Here is a 19661-nt window from a genome sequence, read left to right on the forward strand (position 1 = left end):
ACAGGGGGCAGGATTCAATCCAAAACCACGTTATGAAGTCATCTCATAGTAAACCAAATTAATGACTTCTCAAACCGAATAACCTGAAATGTCTCCATTGACGATCATGGAAAACTGCATACGCACAAAGCCAGATCCACAGTTTATGAATCCTTCATTTTTTAAGTAATAGCGGTCACTCACAATGCTCACGTGCTGCCGTGGTAACGGTCTTCCTCCGTCATTTCTATTGCCATCCCCCTCTGACGGAGCTGAGAGAATTTAAGATGGTGAAACCACAGATGGAAGAAGCACCTGCTCACCCTTTACTGTGTATTGATTTTGAAATACCTGCACGAGTGGCCAGTAGTAGCCATTTATATTACTTTTACCAACCTATTGAGCTGCTCTGGCTCAAACGCTAGGAAAACAATCTGTTTGGGTGCTCCAAGAATCCACAGCAACAACAACATCAAAATCCATTACTGCTCATCCAGAGAGGGGTATCCACTCGACTCGAGAAACGGGCTTAAAATGTCAGCATCTGCCTCGTCTGTCATATGTCCATCAGTCCCTCTCCTCTCTGACCTCTCTGGCCTTCCTTCGCCCTCTCTGGGTCCAGTATATTTGTGTATTCAACTCCAAACTGAATTACTCATCCTTTTTGGAATCAGACATGATGTACACTGCCGATCAGAGCAACTGAATCACCCACTTTATGGGGGAAAGTTCAAATGTAGTCAGGATCCTTTCTCCTTTATTGCAAACACAGGTTTGCAGTTTTTATTCGTTCTATAAATACTTCACAAGCTCTCCCCTAAATTAATTAACTCTTAGCTAAAGTTTGTGGTGTTCTTTTTGTACACATTTTAAAAGCTCTACATTCAGATTTAGCCGGATAAATCCTCTAGGACTAAAGATTTGAAAGAAACATATTCATTTGTTCCCACACTGAGCTGCAGATAACAGTTGCTGTTTCATGATGTATGCTGGACTGAATTAGGGATCACCAAGCGAGCAACGACAGTTTAGCGAGCCCCGGTTCTCTCTCTGCATTCAAGACACACTGCACAGTATGTGTGGCTCACAGCCTGCACTCACTGACCCTGAATACACAGCTGCTCTGAAGCATCCCCGCTCTCCTCTATTCGTACCAAGACGTGCATAAACCAAACAGCACAAGAAACAGTCACATATCCCATCCTGTGTTTCTTCATCTGTTAGCCTATAAGCAAGACTTAAAGCCGTTCATCTCCAAGGTCAAGCAAGACTGAATTTTATATTTCAGCTCAATTTCAGGCAGGTGGGCAAGTAACCAACATGCCGGAGCATCCTCACTAATGAAAAAACCATCACACAATTTCGAATTTACACAGAAATGTTGGTAATATTCAGTCGGACTTGGGTTTTGGGATATTTGCACCCAATCCTTTTACAGTTTCAAAATAAAATGTAAATTCAAAATATTACATTCCAAACAACCTTCTCTGGTTCTTCCAATTAACATTGTAAGAGAGATTAAAGCCTGTAAGGTAGATAAATAACTATAATACACGTTTTCATATTAGCAGCCTAACAACTACTCTTTATTGGTATTTTTCCAAGGGGTGGAGAAGGAGAGGAAAATGCTGGTTTTGAGTGGCAGTCACGCCCTGAAAAAAAGGGGGTAAACAGTGTTGACTTAATTCCACGTTTAATTCACGACCCCCTCGACCCTTTTGGATCACAGAGCATCTTAAGGTTGGATACTGCGGCAGTTTATCGGGTACCGGTTGATGTTTTTTTTCTCCTTTAAACCACATGTGATGATCTCCGGCTCCCCTCACCCAGACGCCTGCTTCCGCACCTCAAAGACCCGCCTACACATCCTCACCTGGCTTGCGCACCAACAAACACACACACCACACACACACACACACACACACACACACACACACACACACACACATCACCAGTGGATTCACAATCACAGTGACTGCTGCCCATTCACACACGCATCACCCCACGCCGCTATACCCATATGATCCTTAAACATGCAGATGTTTTCCACCACGGCCTTGCAGGATGAGGGCTCTGTTGTGGTGCTTGATGAATACCTCCGTGCATGCTCCAGCATCACCAGTCAGCTGATGGCTTGTTTTTTTTGTGAAATATTTATAAGGTCTTGTCACGACCGAACTTAAAACGCGGGCTGTGGGTTGCGCTGCACGGAGGTGTTGTCGGTCTAGTCGTATCGTTCCACCTCTTTTGTATTTGGGGCTCAAATACAGGCCTTAATATCCACCGTCATGGGCTGTGAGCCTTCAAGGTTGAATAATGTGGCTTGTGAGGACGCAGCGGCTCGCTGTCAACCTTGTATTTGTAAAAAAAAATTTAAAAAAATAATCCACCGTAAAATGCCATCAGGCCCCGTGCGTCCCTTCCGCAATACAGCATCGTATTCCCTCCTGCTAATAATAGGCAGACAGTGCACTTAGTCTATGACAGCTGGTGATATAGGCTGAATGATGGAAGCAACTGAGTTCGGTGATTTATGGAGTAAAAGCCCACATGAACGAAGGTGTGATACCTACCTTAGTACCGGGGTATAGCCTATGGCTGGCGCAGAGGCAGACTGTGGCGATATCCAGTGGCACGGGCTCGTAAAAATCAGACAACAACAACACCACGCCGGTTGTTGATGACACAGCTGTCTTGGTAGACGGGAGGGGAGGGAAAAAAATCCTTTCCCAGATGTGTCAATTGACGTGGAAAGGAACAATCAGTTATTCAGACGCATTTCATCGGATTGACGCCGTTTCTTAAAGGTCTTCCATGTTTGTGGCAAACCCGCGCGCTGTAGCCGCTACTACCGAGGCTCGGTGTAGCCCGGCCGGTGTGAGATCTGATTGAAATCCATGATGCACTTCAATGCGACGTTACAAAATGATCCTCTGCAAACACGCAGGTGACACGCCATCTCTGTGCGCTTCAACAAGAGGCTCCAGCGTGACCTCCGAAAAAACTAACATGCTTTCAGTTGAAGGCATGAACGGCAAAAGAAGAAGAAGAAAAAACACGCCAAAACAAAAAAATGCGCAGAGATCAGCGTGCTGTGTTGGTTCACGCGCTGGGCATCCTCACTGAGTATTTGCATCCATATTAATATTCATACAGTACTTCCTGAAAGCAGACCAGTGGTTGTTTATAGAAAGAAGAAGAAGAAGAAAAAAAGCAGCATCCGAAGTGGCTTTGAGTCCAACTGCGACGAGAAGCTGTTATCTTCTGGCTGTTATCAGAGGACCGACAATTAAATGTTCCCTTCACGACTCATATTTAGCAGAAGGATTCAGCAGCAGGCTCATTAAATGTCCTGATGGATTCTTGATCAAGTATAAAGCGGACTACAATAACACTAGACTATGTTGTCGGGATGCAAAAAATAAACAATATATGTAATGTAACATATGGTAATATTATAGAAAGCGTTTTAGTCGTGTAATGGGAGATAAAATAGTGTATAGATAAAAAAGTGTAAAATAAGCTCGCCAGACATATAAAGAGACACCGACAGACATATAAAGTAGGCTAAGCTGTTGTATTAACATTGGTGTTACATTTTGTTTGGACTGCATCTATGAACAGTTTAATTAAAGCCTGGGGAGAGATAAACTAAAGGAAAAACTACTCTTAATTATGTATTTTAATCTATATTCCTTGACTTTTGGGATAGGGGAAATTGTAAATATAGACATATAAATCTGGTGTTTTTGGGGATAGGGGTGTCACATGACCAACTTGCCAACACATGGCCTGTGTGAGGCTGACACGCCCCCTGAAGTCCATGGGAGATGGTAAAGGTGAAGCACAGGCCTCTAATCGTGGAGGTTGTATATAAATAATCTTTGGACTGTCCCTGTCACAAACAAAGCTGCACAGCAATGTGCATGGGTCAAAGTTTGTCAGTGAGGGGTCGTCTCAACGAGACACTGGAGAGGGTTCACACCGAAACATTTCAGCTTGATTGATTCAACAGTCTTCAGACAGTCATTTCGAGCATATAACTAAAACCAAAGCAGTGGTGGAACAAGTACTCAGTGTGTTAGTGGGAGCAGCAACACCACCAATGTAGAAATACTGTGTTAAAGTTAAGGCCTTTCTACAAGTACAAAAAGGCATCAAAATACACTTAGATCATCAAAAAGCAACAGTACTCATTATGCAGCACGGGCCATTTCATAAAATATGTGTACTATTTTATTGAATTATAATGATGGATAAAAAACTCAAACATCGTCCTCGAATTACATGCATACATGTATAATAAGATGGTCTAAATGTATATTCTAAAAGGCATCATATTTTACTACTGTACCAGCAGATACCATTTCATTTCAAAGTTGAATTTCTTTGTTCGCATTATGCACACACGTCACACGAGGCTTTGACAGGTGGGATTAAATGTTTCAACCCCTACACATCCATAGTTCACCCACACAGGTGCTTTCACTTATCTTGCCTGATTAAGCCTCTCATAAGGGCTGTGTGGGTGTGTACAGACTCTACTTGATTGACATCTCCCTTACCCTGCTGGTGCATTTGTTGCACCTGTTAGGGCGGGACCATTTACACTGTCGCCATTCTCATTGGCTCACAAAGTGTGGCACGTCACATAACTCAGCTCCACTAACAGTAGCTTAAAGGGGACATTTAATGCTGATTTTCAGGCTCAGTTGTATTTTTGGATTTTACATGAATTAATGTAAAAAATAAAAATGAAAGTATTTATCTCATGCTGTCTGTCTGAAACACACGTTTTCAGTCTGTGAGTTGGTAGGATCTCCATATACCCAAATGTATGCCCAAAAGAACTGGGAAAAAACATAGGGAAAGCTCAAAGATTTGATATAAATGAGAAATAGCAATATCTTTGAAAAATATAAAGATGTGTTAGTTCATAAAAAGATAAATAGCTAAGTCTACTTTCATATTTGCACTTTTCTTTGTATTATTAAGTAAATAACACCATCAGAAGACATATCCTTTTTGGCCACTAGAGTGAGCAACAACAAGAGAGACACACACCACTGACATAATCATGAAATTATTACATGTCCAGGAAATGCCGTGCAGTAGCAAAAAACAGAGTATCCAACGATAAAACGCTGTCATGTTTATTTCCCACATTGCTTGCTTGTGTCAACGCATCGGGGAGTGGATTTGTTATCAGCAGCTTTACATGGTCTGGTCAAAGTACATCCTGCATGTGGAGCTTTTCCTCAACGGTTGAATCTGCATCTATTCAAATAAACTTGGGAATAAACTCGAATAAGGTAAAGTATTAAGTGTGTACGCTGAGCTGTATGGTAATAAAAGTAGTTTTATGCTGTCTTGATTAACTTTATGCTAAGTGTTTTGTGGTCTTACAAGCTTGGCTGATATGTTTTATTTGTGAACAAATTAAAACGGTACAGGTTCATCTGTCAGCTTATTCATAAGTAAGTTATTTTATTTAAGTTTTCAAACCTTTGAGTTCTCTAAAAGAAGATTAAGAGTAACATTACTGCTCATTACTGATGCAAACTGCTCTCTCCAACAACAGTGACTTTCATAAATGTCAATAGGATCTCAAATAAAGCAAAGATAAAGTATATGATTTATATTCACATGACCTTTATTGAATGAAAGCACAGTTTAAGAGTTATCGAATGCTGAACATTGATGGTATGGCCTCCAGGTTGCAGGAATGACTAAAGAGAAAACTCAGTGGAAGCAATTCTTAGAGACCGTGAGTACTCTGCAATGGGTACTGTGCTTTCTCATCTTAGGTAAGATCAACTACACTTACTCTTTTTGAGTTTGCATAACATGACACCAGAACGTATGTAAAATGATCATTTTTGCAATAGTTACATTAGCTCACCTATTAATTCACAAATGTGCAACTGGATCTGTAAAACAACACTGTATAAACATTTTTCCGTCTCTTTTCCCTTCAACATGTGGACTCTGTCCAACTGGGCACAACAAGGAGTGTCCTGTATTATCCTCATGGTGTGCCTTATGTTTACCTCGTTGTGGCCGCTCTCCACTCTGTACTTCATGTGGCTGGTTGATGGACTGGCAAAACCCCTGAGCGAGGTAAAATAAAATACGTCATTCAAGCATGATGCATTACACAAGGAAATGGAGGAGTTATTCACAGCTGGAAATCATCAAAACAGTCATGGATGATGGTAAAACAGATATTGTGAAACCCCCCCAAAAAAGAATATCGCAGATTGTATAATTTCCTGTTCATATAAAAGTTACATATTGCTGTGTCCCAATGTTATACTACATATTTATTCTATACAGTGCACAGTATATATACTATTTATAGTATACTGTTTTTGTAATATTACATGAATTACAGGAAATAATACAACACTTCAAACTACAGAATTCCTCTGCCAAATAATCTTCAACAGAAAACATAGTGCTTTTTCCAAATATTTGATATACACTGTTGACAGTTAAGTGTGTCGTATGAATGATTTCTAATGTCTCCATCAGGGGGCAGGAAAGCCACATTTGTGAGGAGGTGGAGGGTCTGGAAGCACTTCAGAGATTTCTTCCCAATCAAAGTAAGTTTGTCTTTGTATCAGTCAGATTTGCTGTTCTCATCATCCGATGTTAACACATTTGGTTGGAACACCAGGGGATAGTGATTCAATGTGGCTGGCCAGTAGCATGACTATTTTAGAAGCCTTGAAACACTTAAAATTACTCTTGCCATGATTCTTTATGAAGGTAGAATTACCTAGCAAACATCTATAAAGATTTTAAAAAACCTTTGTAAAGAGTGTGTGTTTTTAAAATCTCTCAATCAAGGACAATTCAGTGAAAATAGTTTTGGTTTCATGGTTAACAGCAGAAATTGACTGTGTTCAACTCTGTTAATCCTTAACTTTCTTGCTCAGCTGGTGAAGACGGCCGAACTGAATCCAAACCAAAACTACATCTTGGGCTGTCATCCGCATGGTATCATGAGTGCTGGAGCCTTCGCCTGCTTCAGCACAGAAAGCTGTGGCTTCGCCGAGGTGTTTCCTGGGATGCGGAACACCCTGGTGGTACTGGCAGGGCTTTTCAGGATACCAATCTTGAGAGACTACTTAATGTGTGGAGGTATTTATAGCAATGTTCAACTAAAGGATTGAACTGTTGACATCCGCCATATCAAACCTTTTTGAAATACAATTGAGACTGCAAATGGAAGACAAACAATATCTCCATGTGATTGTTACCGTCTTAATTTGTGTGATCAGGTCTTTGTCCAGTCAGCAAACCAAGCCTTGTCCACCTCCTCTCAAAGAGAGGCAAGGGAAATGCAGTGGTGATTGTGATAGGGGGCGCTGCCGAGTCTCTGGCGTCCTCTCCTGGAGTCAACGTGGTGGTAATGAGGCAGAGAAAGGGATTCGTCAGGTGGCTCTTGAGTTTGGGTGAGAGCACTCTTAAAAAACCCACAGGAAATACCAGTTATAAGTGGATGTCGTTATACTCACTGGACACACTGGTATGACCTGTGATGGTATTCCACAGGGCTGATCTGGTGCCGGTTTACTCATTCGGGGAGAATGAGCTCTTTCAGCAGGTGGTTTTCTCAGAAGGCAGTCTAGGTCGGAGGTTACAGGACCTGTTTAAAAAGATTATGGGTTTTGCCCCGTGTCTATTTGTTGGAGAGCGCTTGGCCTTCCTGCCCTACAAGACTCCAATCACCACCGTTGGTGAGTGTTTCATTATTCTGTAGCTGAGGCTTACTTCCTGCCCTCTGCCTGTTTTATTCTAACGCTCTGCTTCTTCCAGTGGGAAGTCCAATCTCAGTGCCAAAGCGCATCACACCTACTGAGGAGGAGGTCGACCGCTATCACAGGCTTTACATGGAGGGCCTGTCCAAGTTATTCCATGAACACAAGGCCAGCTGTGGGCTTTCTGAAAGTCACAAGCTTCAGATCATTTAGACATTTCCCTTCCAAATGAACTGTGTAGCTGTCTTTGTTGGCTGCTTATGAGGGAGCTCACCCAGAATGGGAATGTGGATCTGAAGGAATGATCTTCACCTTCAACAATAGATCGGTCTTGCAGGTTTCCTTGTTCATACTGTACCATCTTTCACAATATTTAACATGAACATGTGCCTTAAATAGTTAAGACATGACTCCCATTATGTGCGATTGTGTTTTCACAAGGCACTGAACATTGGTGTCTCGTTATGCTATCTTCTCATGAATTTCACAACATATTTACAAGTGTAGTGCTTTTCTAATTTGATTTCACAATCGCTGCAGATTTGTGATCAAAAGTCATGCATGAAATAAAAATCATTGCTTATGTTCAATTGGATTAGCATGTTTACTCCAAGTGGTTACCTATTAAATTGTGTAAATGAGATCCTAACAAAAAGTGAGACCGTTAGATAATATTTTCAGATAGTATGACGACAGGGCCAACTTCAGAATGAGAACTTTACCATTTCATATTATTATTGTTTTCCTCCTTAAAAAGGAATATTGAATATTCCTTGTACCACTGCAAAGCTTCTGCGTTGTTTTAGTTGGCAGCTGTCAAATGAGATGGCCAGCACACATGCACGTGTAATTCATTGGTGACCCAGTAGAGGGCGACCATTCTTTACATCTGCCAACCAGAATGGTCGAGCAAATCATGAACAAAGAAAGCACATTGTCAGAAATAAAACTAATTTACTATAAATTATATAAATACATTTTTTAAAATGAATGCATTTTCTTTCATAGAACAAAACATTATCAGCCCCTCTCAGTAAGCATTGTGTTCAATGTTGACCTGGATCGGAAGTTCTTAAAAGGCCGCCACACATTGCATCAGTATCGTGTCCTTTAAAGTGTGACTGGCTGCTTTTCTGAATCATTGTGTTGCTCTAATCCCACAGTCAACATTGTATTTGATACATCATTAAATGCAGTTTGATCACAACTTTATTGAGGAAACAATTTACAACGGAAGTTTGCACCAATATCACAAAATAAAGTATTTAAGAAAAGAGAAATTCTAACCACTACAAAAAACAAAAAAAGAACACAACACAGAAAAGATACGACGGAAAGGGCCAAGAGAACCTTCTAAAAGAAGTCCATGTCATCTGGAGCATCCAGGTCACGGTATTCAACGATGTTGCGTGGATCACCGCGCGACATTCTGAGGTGGTTGAGGGAACAAGAGGAAAAACAAAGACCAGAGAAAGAAGAAAAGAAATAATCATAAAAAAGGTTGAAAATTCTCCAAAGGCAAAGAATAGACACAGCTCTATAGCAAAATAAAGATCACACGTACAATGGTCTCACCTGAGGTTGCGTGGCTTTCCTAGGTAGCCACCTTGTCCGCGGAAGTTGTCATAGTTGCCTCTGCCTCCTCCATATTGGTTGGGAGGGTAAGGAGGTACAACTGTTGAAAAGAAGGACTCAATCAACTCAAAACTAGTGGGCTGATTGACAACACATTTCCACTGCAGTAAAACAAGACCAGGAAGAGAACATACCACCATAGCCCATCAGTGGTGGACGAGGCTGTCCAAAGCCCATTGGACCCTGAGGACCTTGAGGAGGAAATGGCATGCTGGGAGAAAGCAGACCTGCAGGAGAAAACCAGAAAAAAATAGAGTTAATATTGTTGTGGACAAAATTTACAGATTTATTTATTGAGTCAGTCTTTGTTAAAGTACTAAAGTCCTTGATGTGTTTGGATAGAAACGTTGTGTTGACCATGACCTGGGCCTGGAAGAGGAGGAAGTTTCATCTCAGGCAGCGACGGTCTCTTGGCATCCATTAGGAAATTATTGAAGAACACCACTTCCTTTTTCACTTCATCAATTTTGTCCCCGTGTTTGTTCAGGATGTGCTTTCGTACAAACTCGGGGCCCTTGAAATTAATTGAAAATGCAAAAGGTCTTAGCATCACATTAAGAATGAAGCAGCAAAACAGTAGATGACAAAGCAGTATTACAGCTAATGTAAGAAAAGAACTTCTGCAGTGATTTAGTCAGAATCAGATAACATGTTGCGCTGTCCTGAATACTTTGTTTAAAAATCACTCACCTTAAATTTCTTGCCACTTAGTGGGCAGAGCCATTTGTCCTTCCCCAGCTCTTGAGTGTTGGCATTCACAAACTTCTCAACCTCCTCCTCAGGATCCTTGCGGCCCATCTTACCGGCCTCGTCCTCAGACAGGATTTCTTTTAAACTAAACAAAGGACTCAGCTTCTCCTCCATCATCTTCTGCCATTGTTGCACTGTCGAAAGAAAGAAAAATTACAATAAAAAAAATTATGCAATGATTTCAACTCCAGCACATTAAACAGGAACGCACATTTTTGGTTTATTATTTACTTTCACTCTTCCCACACAAACAAGGGAAACACGCTGACCTTCTCCATGTGTGATGCGGTTCGGTGGGATGGGTCCACGTACATGGATCATGCCACAGCGATTGGGCATTTCGTCTTCACTGGGGTATTCACAGGTGTTGTAGTAGTCGATTGAATGCACAACACGCAGATACAAGATTAGACGATCCAAAACCTAGAACAAAGCAGATGCCAGAGAAACTTTGCTAAGACTGCATTTATAGATTTTATTCCGTAATTAGCCAGTCATCTGAATGGCTGACATACAATGCATTGTTTTGATGGAGAATTGCGCTGCATGTAAATTCATAACTGCAGTCAAACCTTGGCTAGTTTGTCATCCCTCTCCACAGTCGTCTCTGCCGGGTTTCCTTCCTTCGTGCTCTCCTCAGAACTCATCCCGCTTCCTGAGCCGAGGAGCTCCTCCTCCTCAGCGCTCACCTCCTCGATCAGGTAATCTGTGATGTTCTTCAAGATGGGGTTCTGAGCCGGCAGCTGTTTAACCACACAGAAATGTATGATTCAGTTACAGCGAGATCATTCGTGAACAATCAATTTAAAGTGTAATTGCCAATTAGTGGCGTACCTCGGTGCGCTCTCTGTGTCTCTCTTCCTGGGACTTGATGCTCCACAGGTCTCCCTTCTCATCCAAGGCATGAATGAGTTTGGCAGCCAGCTTGATGTCGTTGCGGAGCACCTGCTTGTGCTGAGTGATGCCATTAATATTACGCACCCTCCGGGCCAGGTCCCTGTTCACCCCTGGTGCCAGTTCACAGTCACGCAGCTGTTAAGGTAAGAGAGCAAAACAGAGTTTTAACAGCCTAAACTGCTTTTTAGGAGATCAGTAATACAAACAGGTGCAAAGGACTATCCAAGGCTCCATTAATGCCATCATTCTGAGATGAGTTTAGATTATTTGCTTTTAATACAACAGACAAAAATGGTCAACTTATTTTTCATCATGATAATAACGAAAAAGAGGGAAAACAACATTGCAGTCTACATTAGTGTTAACAGAAGGCCAACAACACATTCTGTTTACATATATCCAAAACCAGTAATTCACCAAAACAGGAAACGACTCGATACAACACATATATTAGTCTCTTGAAAACAGTAGCGTCAATAATTGAGCCTGGCACACTTACTCGAATATTCTGAAGGTTCCAGCAAACCTCTTTGATGTTGACGCTACGGTCAAACGTCACCCAGCAACGTCTGAAAAACCTGCAACAGCACAGGGTTCATTTGGCTATTATTGTGCACTTGTGTGTAGTCTCTCGCTACACGCACACAATGTGTGACTAAATGAATGCAAACAAACGCAATTTTCAGATCTTAAAAGAATGTGTTTTGATTTTATTTTTTAAACCAACCTGCGCTCCGGATGGGGGTCAGACAAGCACACGCGCAGAAAGCCAGGGTAACGCCGGCAAAGCTGAGCGAGAAAAAGATCAAAGCATATTGTGTTTAAACAAAGACACCAATTATTGAGTGACCTCAGTGATTCTACACGTCCCAGTCCATTAAAACCAACCATCTGCCATCTGTGTTCAACTCACCGCAATAATCTCAGCCTTTGAAATAGTGGGAGCGATGCTCCTCATGAACAGAGAGCAGGTCCTGTGGAGAGGCCGCGGTCTGGGAGAGTCATCTTTGGGTTTCTTTTCTTCTTTGTTGTCGGCTTCAGCATTCTCCTTTGGTTTCTCCTCTTCATCGTTAGATGGGAAAGAGCAAATTGGGAGGATAACATTTATTATAAATACTGGGAAAATAGACACTGTACAGTCTTCCTGGGGAGAGAACTCAGACACTATGAATTTGACTCCTCACCTTCACCCTCCTCTTCCTCTTCGTCATCCTTGTCTTGCACCTCTTCCTTCTTCACAGGTTTATCAGAGCAGTTGGAATTTGAGTCTGAATCTGACTCAGAGTCACTCTCTGAGGCACTGGCTTCATCATCGCTGTCTCCACTGCGCTTTCTCTTTCTTCTCGGCTGATGAATGAAAATGAGAACAATTAGGGCTATTTGGTTCATTTCTCGTTAGCAAATTGTTTTAAGAAATGGAAGCAACACTCACTTTCTTGGGTTCAGGCATTTCTTCTTTGGCAGCTTCTTTCTCTGCCTCCTCTTTCACACCCTCTCCTTCTACTGCAGCAGCAGCAGCAGCAGCTCTTTCTGTGCTGGCAGAGTCGCTCTCCTCCTGTTGCACAGTTTACCGTCATTACACAGAAATCTCTACTGCCTGGCGAAGACTCAGAGAACAAAACATACCTTCTCATTTTTGTCTTTCTCTACTAAAGGTTTGCGATCCCCGTCTAAGGATTTGAGGTCTTCTCTCTTGGGCGGTTCGGCTGCCCCTGCTACAGACGCCAACTTCTCCCTTTCTTCCTCCTCTTCAGATGGCAGGTCCAAGATGCGAAGATCATGATCCGTCCCTCCCTCCATCTTTATCACAGCTGAAGGCAAGCAAGAGGGTATACAGTTCAGGATAAAACTGATGATGGTGGCTTTTCATTCGATATTAGCCAGTTATTATAGTCTCACCTGCATCCATAACCTTGATGATGACCGGGGTTTGTTCAATGTCCAGGGAGACATTATCAAACCAGCTGTTTTCCATCAGGAACGTGAAGACATTCAGGCGGTTGTGCAAGGCACCCAGGGCCTCTGCCTTCAGTCGGCTGGCTTCATCTGGGTGATACTTGGACCTGAACCTGTGTCCAGAGTCAGGGTCCAAAAAAAAGTTGGGAGGGGAAGACGGGGTTGGGATGAACGGGATGCAAAAGTTAGAGAACAAAAATGCACATTATATATCTATATTGAACTGTGTCATAAGATTTCAGCAATACAATCCTTAAATATGATTTATATGCACATTACAATTGTGTTTCTTTTACCATATGTTCAACAAAAAAAGCATTTCTAACTTCAGATGGTTGTTTGATGGGAATTTAAGTATCTATACAGACCATTAAGATTATGATTTCTGTATTTTGTATAGCCTAGTGTTGGGTCATTCAGTGTATGCATGTTTGGACTTTGTGATTATAATAGCTAATTATTGTACATTTGAAGAGATTAACTCACCAAAAAATAAGGAAAAACCACAACAGAGAGATTATGAAATGAAGCATTCACATTCAGCATTTTACATTAAAATGTTGATCATTGAGTGGACCACAGTTACCTTTTTCTCTGCCAGTTTATTAACAAATAAATACTGAGAGGGGGTCTCTTCTGTGAAAATGCGCTCCACTTCACCCAATGGTGTGTCTGTATACACACAAATTCGGTTTTGGGATTCGATTTGATCCGAACAGAAAAAGAAAGTAGCGTGGAAAAAGCATAAAAGAAAAAAAATCTCGATGCGCGAAAGACTACTTGACTGTCTATCTAAAGTGCCTGGTACTGTGTGTCTAAGAGCAACTGCATTGTGCGCAGTGCGTGTCCTTGCTGTCTAAAACCGATTCTTGCGGATGAGTTCCACTTTTTCTCATCTTCAAAAAACGCCGTCAACGTAGTAGTAGGAAGGGAAGAAAAATGGGTTATGGCAAAACAGAACAATTTTGCATAATACCTGTGAAATAAGTATTAACATGCATTTTACAACTGAATTTTGAAAAGGTTAAAACACTAATAAGGAAAAAGAAAATCCACCCAAACAATGATGACTTTTAGGTCAAAGTTACATGTAACTGAACAAAATGTAGTTAAATATGTCAGTTACATGACTGAATAGCATTTAGAGAAAAGCGCCTTTATAGATTTACTGCCCAACATAATGAAGGCAGGGCTGTTACACTGCTAGATATACTTTATGCATGACGTTGTCAGCCAAAGGTTCTCTCAACAACCTTGAAACCCTGTTCAAACAATCTTACAATGCATTTATAATCAAACTAAACAATTATATGTTCACCAAGGATGCATTTGGGTTGATTTTCTTTCTTTATAAACTACAAGTGTGACAAAAGTCATCGGTAACAATCTAATGTTAGCCTGGTCCAACTATATGGGCGGAACTGTCCTTGAGTTATTTGGCAAGCAACTGAAACATGCCAAAAGGGTAATATTCTCTTGTCAGGATTGTTACATCAACAATTTGACTTGTGTCTTCAAAGGAATATAAGTACCTCAATTCCACATGATACACAAAACCCTTTGACCAGGCCCATACTATTAGATTATTATCAAAAAACAATTATATCTAATGTAACAATGACGTAAAAGCCAAAGGAGAAACTGTAAAACTTTGATTGATGATCACAAAATAAATGACTACAGGGTTGTTCATTGATAATAATGATAGTAATGCAACTACATGAAAAGCTACTAATATTCAAGATAAGTAAAGGCAACTGATTTCGTACCACTCTTCATCTTTATGAGCCAAAAAGAAGTCCTGCATCTGCTGCCGGCGGAAGTCGATCTTGTACTCATTATAGCGTTTCACTGCCTCAGTCTCCTCTACTGAATCATCCAAGGACAACAGGAACTCTTTAAAGCTCTTCATTAGGGGAGGAGGTGGACCCAAATCCATGTCATGGATGTTACCGAGCCTAATTGAAATGAGACAAAAGTCGGATGTTTTGGGCAAATAAACAAAAGTATCAGCTTTTATATTCAATGCATTGACTTTTGTGATGAGAACAAAAAACACATTGTGATTGTGCTGAATGCATGTTCTCTCTCATGTCTTTCCTTGCTTTTCATTATACCATCTGTAAAAACCATATCTTTGCATAATTCATATAGTTTGAGGAGAAAAACTTAATTTTTACTGTCAAATGTCCATTTTCCTGAGGCCATTGTGTTATGTTAAACAAATGTACATTAACATTCACGAACAGACATACATAACAGGTTGCAGGAATTATCAGAAAGTTGCTATTGAATCCCTAAAGACGTGAACACAACATTTAACTTCAAAACTCACGCTCACTCAATCCTGATTCCATTACTCACCTCGCCTGAATAGGGATGCCATGATGAGGCTGCATGAGGTGCAAGTCAGGATGACCCCAGTGCTGTGGCGGGCCATAGCTTGGCCCTCCTCCGCCACCACCGCCTCCTCCGCCGCCGCCGCCACCACCACCGCCTCCTCCTCCTCCTCCTCCTCCTCCACCTCCACCTCCTCCTACTCCTACTCCGCCACCACCTCCTCCATAACCCAAGTCGTACCCCCCACGGTAAGGCTCTCCGCCATGGTCGTCCCTACCAGAGACAGATAATAGGGCATAAGAACAGCAGATATCAATTGGAAAGATAGTTTAAAAATGGTGTTGCAGGGGATCTCACCAGTCTCTTCTCATGCGTTTCTGCTGTGGACTCATGTCGTGTCTGGGTGGAGTGAATCTCTCCCTACGACCTCTGTCATAATCCCGGTACTCTCCGCGGCTACGTCGTTCCCTACCTCTATCCCACTCTCTGGAAAATTCATTTCAGGAAAGAAACATTCAAGTTAAACAAATATTTCAAACTCGGCTTCACTCAGTGTGAGATGGCGCCAGAGAGCCACCATTTAGTGGCTTTCTGCAAGTTAGTTGGAGTTTGAGATGTCTGCATGGGCTTAATAGCTGAATCCCGCTGGACTGATCGTCCTCCGAGCATCTCTCCGTCTTACCTGTCGTTCCAGTCATCTCTGCGTCTGTCTTCTCGCTCTCTTGAACGGTCATAGTCACTTCTCTCCCGTCTGAATTTGTCCCGTCTCCTGCGATCGTACTCATCGTCACTGTCTCCCATCTCCAGGGAGAGAGGGGGGAAAAGTTAATTTAAGTTTCGGTTTGGTAGGATTGTTGTTTACATTGACTGTGAGCTTAGTCGCAAAACAAAAGCGAACACTACTTTCGACCATTCAGGGTTTGAAACAAGGATCCTGATTGTAGCCAGGAACTAGGACGCCAAGGATACTGGCCCACACAGCTAGGGTTTAAAACAAGGAGCCTGCTTGTAACCAGGCGCAAGGACACCAAGGATACTGGCCCACACAGCTAGCGTTTGTTTTAAGTCGGTGTCTTGCACAACCACATTTACTAAGAGGTTAACATCCAAATTACCAACGATTGTGAGATAGAATAAAAAATACAAAGTAGCAAAAACATAAATAAAAGGAGATAAAGTGGATTCTCAAGTCGAAACAAAGGGATAAGTTATTGTAGGCCGGGCTAGCTAACGTTAGCTAACAGGCTACGTTAGCTAGCTAGAAAACAAACATGCTCGTCTGTTTTAGAGACCATTCATTTTTCATATCTGAATAAGAGAACGATACTCTTGTGTTAGTTTATACCAACCTTGAAACAACACAAACGAGTACAGTTATACCTTACAATTACTATTGGATGATGTGCGTGTTCTTGCTCCTCTCTTCCTTGTCTTCTTCTAGACGTAAGCAAACCATCTAATGGCTCATTACACCCACCTGCTGGTATGAAGCGGAATGATATTATTTCCACCTTAAAGTAACGTTATTCCACGCTGTCTGCAAGTATTTCATCATAATTCACTGTTTTAATATGTTTACACATTTTGAACCCAATAAACACATTTTAATGGCTGCACCATTTCATCTATTGCAAATAGTATATTCATTTTAGTATTTTAGGGAAGGCCTACAGATTGTTATCAAAATTCAGCCTGACATTTGTTATTTTTGTGAAAAATATTATGTTGCACAGCGAGAGTTTCTAATATGTGACTGTGCGGTTCCCTGTTCAGCAGAAGGTCTGGGTGATAGTAGCAGGGGAACACGTACTAGGTTGAAGGCTTTCTAACAGGTCACTAGGACCTGAGGCAGAAAACGAAGGAACACTGTTGGGCAGGCAACCGGTAATTACCAAGAGGCCAACGCGAAGATGTAAAGTGATGTGCATTTCTATTGTGACGCATTGATCCTGGGAACACTCTGTGTGCTTGTACTCTGTGTGATGCAAATAAACCGACGGGGAGTGAAGACAATCCAGTCGCTCCTGAGTTCTGACCAGGGGCGTTTGTAGGATTCAAAGACAGGGGGAGACTAAGCCCCAAGGGGAGCGTCACTACACAGATTATGTTTACAATAAAAACTTTAGACGAAGTGGAGAAGAGTTTCCTTTGACTAGAATCAAGGCTGGCATTGATTGATGAGGTATTGCTCTACAGAACTAAAACATCACATCTGTCAAGCACTCAAGTAGTCGTACATGAGACTTTCAGCATTAGGCCAAAAGATGTAAAGCATTTTGATGTAAGATAAACAATTATAGCTATGACTGTAAACATGCAGGGCACATATTATGGGACCTAACATTAGTTATGTTGATGCCAACAATCTCTACATAAAGCCAAATTGTTCTGTTTTTAATAATGCATAAACATATGGAGGATATGATCCTGAATATTGGTCTTGACCAAAAGTTGAATTTGAATGGATTTATTTTTATTAAATGTATTTGACCATTCTTTTCTAGTTGCAGTGTTTTTGTGAATGTTTAATGTAATATAAAAATGTTAACAAAAAAACAAAGGGTTTGATATTTGAACAATATATTTATTAGATTAAATTCGTATACTATTTTATTTTACTTTCATAATCCAATAAACACATCCTTTTTTGTGCTTTTCTTTGTCCTCCCTCTGAACTTTAACTGATGCCTCATATAATCCAGGATTAGTTGTGCCCACGCTTGATTATCCTCCATGATAAATTCTGACTCCACTTGTTGTGAGAAGGTATGGCCATCCCTGGATCCAAATGCAAAGTCTCCTCCGGTTCCACCATTGTCTCCCAAAGGACTGGAGATAAGCTGTGGTTGATAAGAACTATCCAAAAAATCCTATGAACATGTAAACAATTATTACTTGCTCTTGTGTTTGCGCAACATATTGAAGATACATTTTAGGAATAACAAAGGGCAATACATGACCATTTAAACTGGGCACTGAGAATGTGCTTTGTCATTTGACATTAGAAAGCCAGGCCATTTTTCTAACCTTTTAATAAAGACAAATTATATCTCAGATGTTTGTCAGAAAAATTATTATGATTCAGCATTTTAAAATGATTACAAACAAGAAAAGGTCGTTGTCAAAATGGTACATTTAATAAATCACAATGATTGCATTGTCAGTGATGAGAGTCAGCTGGCAAAGGCAAATGGAAGGGATGGATCAAACTAAAAGTGCGTACCTCACCTCGTCGTGGTCTTGAGGAGCTCGTCTGGAATCAAGCAGTACGAATGAAGAGATAGTCAAGAAGAGCAAGAAAGACAATCTCAGCACCGAGTATGACGCCAGACATCCAGGCATGTTTTCTTATGACTGCATTTATCAGAGAGAGAAGTCCAAATAGTTCTAATGCTTTAAACCCAAACACGTAACACGGCAAAAGCAAACGTAAGGTTCTGTACAAATAACTCTTTATAGGTTATTTTACTTCAGTCTATTGCAATACATGTCCACATGACTGGCATCTCAGTATTAATTGCTCAGCTTACATGGAACACATTTAAAGAAATATACAAGCCTACATGCCATACTCCAGCCAATGCCTAACATATTCACATATCTGGAGAAGGTTTATTCAGCTCAAATATGAATTGTCTTTTCTTCAAAGCAGCAGGTGACATGATTAGAGGCCCATTAAAGGGGGGACATGAAAAGGCATGGAGCTTGTTAGGAGGGATTAAAAGGATTAAATTCATCAACTGTGGGAAGTCTTAATCACTGTTACAACTAAAGGCAGGCAGTACTTATAGAGCACGTCAGATGAACAGCTCTGAAAAGACAAGCGTACTCATGATATGAGCTCTTCTTTGTATTGATTGAAGACATTCTGACTTTAAACAAAAAACGTGTGAAAATGAGGAACAATGTGAAGATTTTACTGTAAACTTTAATGCCGCCATTATAAAAATCACATTTAAATGTATTCTATTAACTCAAAGCAGATATGTGGCCCATGACTCACCACCCATGGTATTACCATATTGGTTCATTTAGGAATAGGGTTAATTGTATTCACTAATCAGGGTAAAATAACCTGAAAGACTCTAAATACAGCAGGGTGCTTAAGGCTTATTAGACACATGCCAGTACGATCAAAGACTTGCAATTATTTATCAGAACATTTTCTTAGGTGAGCCATGCTTTTACAAAAGCTTAATCTTTTCATTATTACGAATAAAACCTGCTGCAACTTACATATTAGCACACTTGTGTCAGAAGGTGAATACGATAATGAAACTACATCTAAAACCAGATATTTATTTCTCTTAATCATATTTAATTCTCTAATCATAACAA

At 40.9% G+C, this 19661-nt stretch overlaps 2 protein-coding genes across 2 annotated transcripts; one reads left to right on the forward strand and one right to left on the reverse strand.

Annotated features, from left to right (window-relative positions):
• The first annotated feature begins 3809 nt into the window (after window positions 1–3809).
• On the forward strand, window positions 3810–7958 carry mogat3b (monoacylglycerol O-acyltransferase 3b). Its single transcript, XM_034550520.1, is given in 10 exon segments — window positions 3810–3818; window positions 5696–5786; window positions 5990–6070; window positions 6073–6099; window positions 6514–6584; window positions 6921–7125; window positions 7266–7421; window positions 7424–7439; window positions 7540–7724; window positions 7804–7958. Coding segments are annotated over 10 exon segments (996 nt in total).
• Window positions 7959–8931: 973 nt separating this feature from the next.
• srrt (serrate RNA effector molecule homolog (Arabidopsis)) lies at window positions 8932–16795 on the reverse strand. The gene is made up of 20 exons (XM_034549909.1): window positions 16709–16795; window positions 16006–16124; window positions 15681–15809; window positions 15348–15596; window positions 14753–14941; window positions 12927–13096; window positions 12654–12838; window positions 12460–12582; window positions 12212–12374; window positions 11941–12089; window positions 11755–11816; window positions 11527–11605; window positions 10965–11162; window positions 10703–10873; window positions 10400–10553; window positions 10071–10264; window positions 9744–9894; window positions 9515–9607; window positions 9321–9420; window positions 8932–9174 (listed from the first exon to the last, which is right to left on the reverse strand). The coding sequence occupies exons 2-20, from the start codon at window positions 16122–16124 to the stop codon at window positions 9099–9101; spliced, it is 2754 nt and encodes a 917-aa protein (XP_034405800.1). The 5' UTR covers window positions 16709–16795; the 3' UTR covers window positions 8932–9098.
• Window positions 16796–19661: the final 2866 nt, after the last annotated feature.

This window comes from Cyclopterus lumpus, chromosome 14 (genome assembly GCF_009769545.1).
Source record: "Cyclopterus lumpus isolate fCycLum1 chromosome 14, fCycLum1.pri, whole genome shotgun sequence".
Lineage (NCBI taxonomy): Eukaryota > Metazoa > Chordata > Actinopteri > Perciformes > Cyclopteridae > Cyclopterus > Cyclopterus lumpus.

What these genes read in the sequence shown, in the direction of transcription:
- srrt (XM_034549909.1), bottom strand. Translation starts at nt 16,124, where the DNA reads ATGGGAGACAGTGACGATGAGTACGATCGCAGGAGACGGGACAAATTC. An exon ending in AGAGATGACTGGAACGACAG is followed by an intron (nt 15,810 to 16,005) that starts GTAAGACGGAGA and finishes TGAATTTTCCAG; the next exon opens with AGAGTGGGATAGAGGTAGGG. An exon ending in CAAAGGCTGAGATTATTGCG is followed by an intron (nt 11,817 to 11,940) that starts GTGAGTTGAACA and finishes TTTCTCGCTCAG; the next exon opens with CTTTGCCGGCGTTACCCTGG.